The 8,553-nt window shown below is 40.7% G+C and overlaps 1 protein-coding gene across 1 annotated transcript; it reads left to right on the forward strand.

The window, feature by feature from the left end:
* The first annotated feature begins 2,980 nt into the window (after positions 1-2,980).
* Positions 2,981-6,001, forward strand: vtnb (vitronectin b). The gene is made up of 8 exons (XM_010786649.1): positions 2,981-3,005; positions 3,096-3,212; positions 3,317-3,583; positions 3,885-4,024; positions 4,149-4,305; positions 4,580-4,738; positions 5,192-5,512; positions 5,646-6,001. Exons 1-8 carry the CDS (start codon positions 2,981-2,983, stop codon positions 5,780-5,782), a joined length of 1,323 nt encoding a protein of 440 aa, XP_010784951.1. The 3' UTR covers positions 5,783-6,001.
* Positions 6,002-8,553: the final 2,552 nt, after the last annotated feature.

The following is an 8,553-nucleotide window of genomic DNA, read 5'->3' on the forward strand; positions in this document are numbered from 1 at the left end:
AAGTCCGTTCGATTTAACTGTATACAGTTTGGCCGAAAAGCAAACTGCATGCAGTTTGCTTTTCTAACTGACAAGACAAGAGCGACAAGAAAACAGCGGAGAAGTAACGGGCAGAAATCCTCCTTTTTACGCAACGGTCCAGACATAGACATCAAACGGCGACACATATTCAGTTGCCAGTTACTTTGGCATTAGGGCAGGGATATCCAGATACTTTCCAAGGTTTGACATAATGAATTGTGCTACTTTTAAAGCAAGGAGCGATGTTTTCAAATCTGTAATCAAAAAGCTCCTCAAAAACGCTATCGAAGCAGTTCCTGCCGTTGCTACGTTAGTTCAAACGGTAACAACGGACTATTTTTCTTAGCGGATGCATGTCAATTTAAATCAATACATACAACTATTTTTTAAATCAATAAAATAATTTTCTAAATCCATAAAAGCATTTCAATTAATATTGGGAGTCATAACGTTACTTTGTTGAGAATGTGGCCATGTAATAAGCGGGATAATGTGCAGCGACTTGGTCATTATGGGGAAAAGAACACCTTCATGCCGATCTAGATCCCTCCGCTTCGCGTCGGGCTCCTGATCAGCCTGTCGGTTTTTTTCCCCATAATGACCGCGTATATCCACGTAGAACAAAAAAATTCATCATCTTGAAAGTAGCCATTCAACACCAATTAAGGTTATTTCTGGCAATTCACAGAAACATCCTAGTGGAACTAACTAGTTTGACTACACAGCTCCTGAAGTGCACACTTTAAAGTTTTGGTTCAGCAAAATAGTCTTTATTAAATCATTATTTATGGTTTTTTAAGCATAAATGCAATCGCCAGAATTTAGGCTACAAATATAATGTTTAAAGGTCCCAAGTCATGGCCATTTCTACTGATCATAATTCCATTGTTGAGGTATACTAAAATAGATTTATAATGTGCAATTTTCCAAACTCACATTGGTTTCTCATACAGCATCTCTGTATAGTATGTGTATTCACTCTCTGTCCTAAACGGCTTGCTGGAGCTCCTGCCCCCCCCTCCCTGTGAGCCCAGTGTGCTCCGATTGGTCAGCTCGGCCGCTGTTCTGATTAGTCAACCACCATAGAGGCTCCGCCCATGTCTTACTAGGTATGGGTATCGTTTGAAATGTATCGATTCCGATTCCGGTTCTGCTTATCGATTCCGGTTCTTATCGATTCCCCGTTTCGATTCCAAAATTGTAAAAGAAAGAGGTCAAACGTTTAGATAACAAAAATATCTTTATTCTTTTAAGCTTTAACTGACATTTTTACAAATAAAAAATATACATGCAATACAAATGTATTGCACAATAGCTGTGCTTTATTTTAACTGAGCTATGCCTGTGGCAAGCTATTAACAGGCCTTACACTGTGCCTTGCTTTCTTTTTAGTGTAGTGGAGCATCACTTTAGAGCGTTTACCGCGATCCATCTTTGGTGTTATGAAGTGACTGAGCTCGTGAACTGTCTACGGGAGGGCGGGGGGACTTGCATGATGCTGTTTAAAAAGATTAAGCCCGCTGACGACCGGCCGTTCTGTGATTCTCCAGAACACACAGATGGCCAGTCCGCCTTTACCCTGTATTCCACAGGGTGTACCGCGTTTAGGAACCGTTAAGCAGAACAGAGATTGTGTATTTTGTACGGGTACCCGGTACCCGGCATTTTCTTATCGGTTCTCATCTGGAACCGAGTTTCGGTTCCCAACCCTATGTCGTCACCAGTGTTGTGCTAGTTACTGAAAACCAGTAACTAGTTACATTACTAGTTACTTCATTTCAAAAGTAACTCAGTTACTTTACTGATTACTTTGCTTTGCTTCAATAATCAGGATACATGTATTTATTATCTTTGCAAGAATGGAAGTAGTCATCACATACTGAGCACATGGGACAAATATTTCCCCAAACAGTGTCCTTCAGATGCTTAAATACAAGAGAGGGTGTTATTCAGTCACAAGATACATGTATACGGTTCAAAGCCATATACTATGCTTAGTTCAGATTAGCTAAGGCCCACGTAAGCAATAAACATGACAGTCATATGCCTATCTCCATAGAGGCTGAATCATCATGTTAATCATTGAACATAGCTATCGTATGTTGAGATAGGCATATGACTGTCATGTTTATTGCTTACGTGGGCCTTAGCTAANACTGATATGTCATGAATTACGTAGAGCTAAAAACTGGTAACTAACCTGTTGTCAAGTCTAAGTGTCCGGATTACAGAGGCAACAGTACATCGGCTTAGATTAGGCTGAACCCTCTGTCCAGCCTCTCTCATCGTCAAACCATGGTTGATAACATTTCATTTCATGAGAGAGTATTCTTCTTTGTCTACGTCCTCTCCCTCCAGCTCTACCTCTACCTCTAATTCTTCCTCCTCTCAATCTCACCCACCTCTTCCTCCTCCTCTCACTCTCAGCCCAGCCCTTCCTCTTCCTCTTGCTTCCATGTTGGCTTCCATTGTTTCTGTAAGAAAGTACTCACCTGTGGTCTTTTTATGGTGCCAACATCCTGATTGATGAGCCAACAATTATGCCACTAGGTGTTTGGTCAGGTGGAACGTGTTTCCTGATCATTGGTCCATGTGTGAGGCATTTTGAATATCAGTGTTTTAAACGAGCTAACACGTGACTTTATGTCAGATTCCTGTGTCTTACGTGGAGAAACGTGTGCAGTGGTTTGCAAAAAGTGCCATGTTGATTTGCAAATTGTGTGAAAAGCTGAAAACGTGTTTAGAGTTTTGGAGGTTTGAGCCGATGTTTTGCTCTTTGAGTGTCAGTTATAATAATTGTGCTTTATGTAGCATTTTAGTGTGTTAGCAATCGAGAAAAACTGTAAGAAAGACATTAAAACGAGTTACTTCTCAACCTGTTACAACAGTGAAAGGCTTCTTACGGTATGCATTGATAAATCAGTGAAATATGAAACAATGGATTTGCCATATGTTTGTAATGCAGTATTTTGCATTGCATCAAGGTACTTTTACATAAAGGATCTGAGTCATTCCTCCTCTCTATATCAACACAAGTAATTTAAAATGTAAACAAACAACCTTCTTTTTTGCAGAGTCCTGTGTTGGTCGCTGTGGCATCTTCAACCCGCTGACCAAATGTCAGTGTGACTCCATGTGTGTGTACTATGGAAGCTGCTGTGGAGACTTTGACAATATCTGCCCTAAAAAAGGTGAGTTCAATATAAACAATACACTTTTTATATTTTGATTAAGTTCTCTTATGTAATTTCTACTGAAAGTCCTGTGACTGAACTTGTGTTTGTTCTGCCCTCAGTTGCTCGTGGCGATACTTTTGGAGAAACAGATGGAGTAACAGAAACAGTGACGGCGACTATGATCGAGAGCACACCAAAAGATCTACCACCAACTTTCAACACAGTCGCAGAAACCACCACTGCCTATCCCCAGCCCCCTACTACACAAGGACCCCAGACCACACAAGGGCCCACTCCACCTGTAGACCCTGACTCAGCTGTCTGCAGCGGTGAACCTTTTGATGCTTTTCTGCAGCTGAAGAATGGGTCGATATATGCATTTAGAGGTAAATCTGGTGCTCCAAAAGAGTTTGTACAGTCCTAAATCTTGACGTCAGTACCCTGACATGAACTAAACAGTGCAGATCTTTTTATTTATATTCAGTGTTGATAATTTGTGGATTATCCTTGTTAAAATTATAGTGGGTAGCTTTGTTGGTATCTGTAAAAACACAGAATACAATGCTGGACCCGCCTCATTGAGAGAAGGAGATAAAGAGTTGTTTATAAATTGTTTTTTTTGTAAAATGCTGCATATTATGACTTTTTTAAATGGGACTGATTCAAAGTCTATACTTTCACTCATAGGTGAATATTTCTTCGAGTTGGATGATACATCCGTTCTTCCTGGGTACCCAAAACTCATTGAGGATGTGTGGGGGATGTCAGGACCCATAGACGCTGCATTCACACGCATCAACTGCCAGGGAAAATCCTACATCTTCAAGGTAGATATTTTACTTGACTTTCTATCAGGTAAAGGACATGGAGGGCCAACCATAACACGTTTTAAACATATTGTTCCCTTTTATTATTCTAACTACTTTGTGTTTATTACTTATGCTCCCTCAGGGGAACAAGTACTGGAGGTTTGACGGTGATGTCTTGGATGACGACTATCCTCGAGACATTTCAGTCGGATTTGATGCCATACCAGATAACGTTGATGCTGCGTTTGCCATACCAGCACCGAGTCACCTTGGCAAAGAGAAAACCTACTTTTTCAAAGGTATTTCTGAAGGGATGTGAGATATTTTTCAGTATTTAAAAGCCCATTTTGCCCAGTTTAGATGTTAATGGGTTGATACATGATCAATGAATGAATGCAGTTAAAAAAATAGCCTCATAGCAATATCGTAAAGTGAATGATGTATTAGTAATGAAAATGAATTAATATAGTATAAATAACAAAATGGATGATTCTGAAGACCATTCTGCACACTTTCAATTGTATTCTTCATGCTCATGTTTTCCAGTCAAAATGTGTTGTTTTCTTTTATTAGGGGACAAGTATTACCAGTATGAGTTCAAGCACCAGCCTTCCCATGAGGAGTGCGTCCAGATGAGCAGGTCCTCTCCGTCTGTGCTGTTCTCACGATACACCGACCTCTTCTGCGATCAGACATTGGAGGATTTATTCATGGAGCTCTTTGGAAGCTCCTGTAAGGAAAACCCTTGGGTTTCACAAAGATTCAAAGGCTTTATTGCCATATGCACAGTAGCTACAGTGTGGATATGGCAATGATTATCTTAAGTCTTGGCTCCTCCAACAATGCAACTTCAATATATATAAGACATAAAACAATAAAATAGTGCAAGATTGTGTTGCAAGACCAATGTGCAAATCATGCAGATAAAGTCAACCATATAAGAAAATACAATAAGCTAAATGTAGCAGAGTATTATTTATGTGAACAAGTAAATGCAGGAGAATATAAATATAATAAAATAAACATGAACAGAATGTCAAATGAAAGGTTTATTGTAGTAATAAATCAATTGTGAGATGAACAGATGAATGCTATGGGCTATGAAGGCCCTTTGCAGAGATCAAGCGTCTCATAGCCTGTGGGATCAAACCGTTTCTAAATCTCCAATTTCTCCTCCTCTTACAGTCAGCAGTCCTCACACAGGCCCTCGTTACACCAGCAGGGACTGGCAGGGCATCAGGGCCCCTGTAGATGCTGCCATGGTGGGACGAGTGTACATCAGTCCCGTGCCTACACCTCCAACAGCAAGGAGGCGCAGCAGCAGGAGGAGGAGGCCCAGCAAGAAGCGTGCACAGCGAAGAAGGCTGAGTCGCCAAGCGTTGTTTGATGATTTCTGGGGATTAGATGATTTGTTTGACTACAGCGATGTCAGCGATATTTTTGAGGAGAGCACCACACAGGACGACAAAAGCACCCCTGTTCAAAATGTTTATTTCTTCAAGAGAGGTATGATACTAGAGGTGAAAGTTCAGTTTCAGAAAATGGTGTGCTTAAAATTCCAGTAAAAACATTTACAAGAATGAAAAAGATTAACTAAAGGACTTGATTTGCGTTGTTTCTTTTCTTTTTATGATGACAGATAAATACTACAGAGTGGACCTGCAAACAAAACGTGTGGACTCTGCCAGCCCTCCTTACCCACGATCCATTGCGAAATACTGGCTGGGCTGCAAGAGTGAAGAGACACCTGATGCATCAAGAGCAGAGAAGAGATAGACCAACTAAGTCAATGAGGAGAATTTCACTCTGTGTTTTAAGCACACCTTAGTGACAAGTCTTAATTACAGTAATTACTAAGTGAACATATAATAGCTTGGGTTATTTTTATTCTTAAGGCATTAAGTTAGTGTTAAATGCACCCATATGATGTCTCCTCTAAATTTCAGCAACTAGGCTGAAATTCTGCATGATTAAATAAACTTGAGATTCCAGTTATGTGAGTGCTTTATTATTGTTGTTTGTACAAACACACACCTGTAGCATTCTCTGGCTAGATATAACCAAATTATTCTGAATTTAACCCTTGAATTTCCCTCAAACGGCCAACACAAATGGTCATACTGGTAAATGCAAGAGAAAGTCTCTCTCAAACAACTGTTCATTCACATTCTGAACCCTGTTGGTCTATATTGTATTCATCAATATCTCTACAACAGTAAAAGATTGTTGTAGGCCTACTGTGACTGTGACCCTGTGCTGTTGACCTTATTCTCCTGTGAAGGCAGTTGTTGCACCCTCTGCTGGACTAAAGATCACAAGGCAGACGAGAATTTAAAGGTCCCATGTCATGCTTTTCTGGTTATTACCCGTCCCCTTGTGTGTTATGTAGCTTTTCATGCATGTAAACAGTCTGCAGAGTCACAAACCCTCAAAGTACACCCAAGAGCGAGTAAAAGTCTAACACAGAAAATACCTGTCCATGCTGCCCCAGAACGCCTCGTTGGAGATTTCTCTTTTTCCATTGTTTACTTCTTGGGTATAGTGACGTATTTGGGTATAGTGACGTAACGTAACGGGTCCGCAGATTGGTCGTTTGGACCAATCTGCGGACTTCCTCACACACACACACTCGGCGGGATGTGGCGAAGGCTCGCTGCTGCGAGGAGCGGGACAGTGTGAGCTGGCTCACTGGTGAGGGGTCGGCGAGACAGCGAGACACCGCGGAACTCAGCCTGAGCACACACACAAACTCCCAGCCAGGCTGCGTGTGTGTGTGTTTCGGGCTGGGTTTTGCTGTGTCCCACTGTCTCACAGACGGCCACTGGGCTCACAGGGAGGGGGGGGCAGGAGCTCCAACAAGCCGTTTAAGACAGAGTGAATACACATACTATACAGAGATGCTGTATGAGAAACCAATGTGAGTTTGAAAAATTGAACAATAGAAATCTATTCTAGTAGACCTCAACAATAGAATTATGATCAGTAGAAATGGCCATGACATGGGACCTTTTAAAGCTGACGAGACCAGTCAAATGTTCTGTTCTTGACGAATACATGCTAGTGATGTAGCTGACTACAGACAGTGTAAAACTAAATACTAACAATATCTTTGCAATTTTGGTTGCACACTAAAACTTGAACAAACAAAAAAAACACGGAGAGGTTCTTTACTTCTCTGGAAAAAGTCCCCATTCAGTTTTTGCAGACTAATTTCCCCCCTTGTCATGTCAGTTAACTACATTAGTTTAGACATTAAAGTAGAAAATGACAACACAACTATAACCTTCTCTAAATGTACACTGCTGTTGTCTGGTTGTATGCAGGTGCAATTATAAATGTTTTCCTCTTCTGTGAATCTTTGTTTATCTAGAGCCACGTTCATGTATGAGCAGTTCCCAGAGGTGATGAACATGCTGTGGGCCCGCATGCTGAGGGATAACAAGAAGAACTGGCGGAGAGTCTACAAGGTCTGCCTGAATACTGTTGCGACACATGCCCTATATCACACAAAGCTTTGAAGGCCTTAAAGCACCAAAATGAGATACTTCGGACCAGACCCGATTGAACTCTTTTTAAAATGAGCCTTCTGTTAACATTTATGTGAATTGTTTTGTACTTGTATGTACAGATAACAATAACATATTTGTAATAGTTTACAACACAAACACTGTGCCTTAAAAAGAACCAGTTGGATGTCTCATATTGTTAACAGGCTCTGACATGAGGGGGGGAAACTGATGTGATGAATAAAAGCATACTCATAACCGTTAACACTTTTTGTGTCTGTTTCTCAGTCGATGCTACTGCTGGCCCATCTAATCAGAAATGGATCCGAGAGGGTTGTTACCAGTACCAGAGAACATCTGTACGACCTGAGGTCATTAGAAAGCTACCACTTTGTAGGTAAGGTAACATTCTGGTCTTTTCTCTTCTTTAAACCTTTGTTTTCTTTACACGTTGGAGAAGCATTACCTAAGAACTTGCTGAACAAAAAAACACACATTTGGCTTTGATTAGTCGAGGCACTCTTTACTAGGGATGCAAGATATTGTTTTTTTGAAACCGATACCGATAACTTCCTGCTTCTCAAGACCGATACCGATACCCGATAAAAATATTATATATATATATATATTAAAGAGCATCTTGCAGGTTTTTATTTTTTCTACATTTATGCTTAAACTTGCTTGAAAATTACAATTAAAAAAGTGAATGCAGGATTTGATATGTTTTACGAGACAAAAGGGCAGGAATTCAGAGGGAAAGGAGCAATTTTGAGCTCTGCTCTTAAAAACGGCTTTTTTTAAGGTCATACGTCAAACGCGTCATATTACATCACGCAGGGGACACATCTCCGCTCTCTGACCGCGGGTATAGTAGAGTTGCGTTGAGTAGAGCGGTTGTGTTTTAAGGAGCTGGTATTTTTCGGTAGTTTTACATTGTATTTCACCATTTGTAATCATGGTGCAGTATTGTGTTTGTGCAGGTTGCACAAATACCAGCCTGTCAGGACATCGAGTCCACAGTAAAAAGGACCGGAGCTAGCG

The sequence above is a fragment of the Notothenia coriiceps genome, unplaced genomic scaffold (genome assembly GCF_000735185.1).
Source record: "Notothenia coriiceps isolate Sejong01 unplaced genomic scaffold, NC01 NC01_scaffold00029431, whole genome shotgun sequence".
Classification (NCBI taxonomy): Eukaryota; Metazoa; Chordata; class Actinopteri; order Perciformes; family Nototheniidae; genus Notothenia; species Notothenia coriiceps.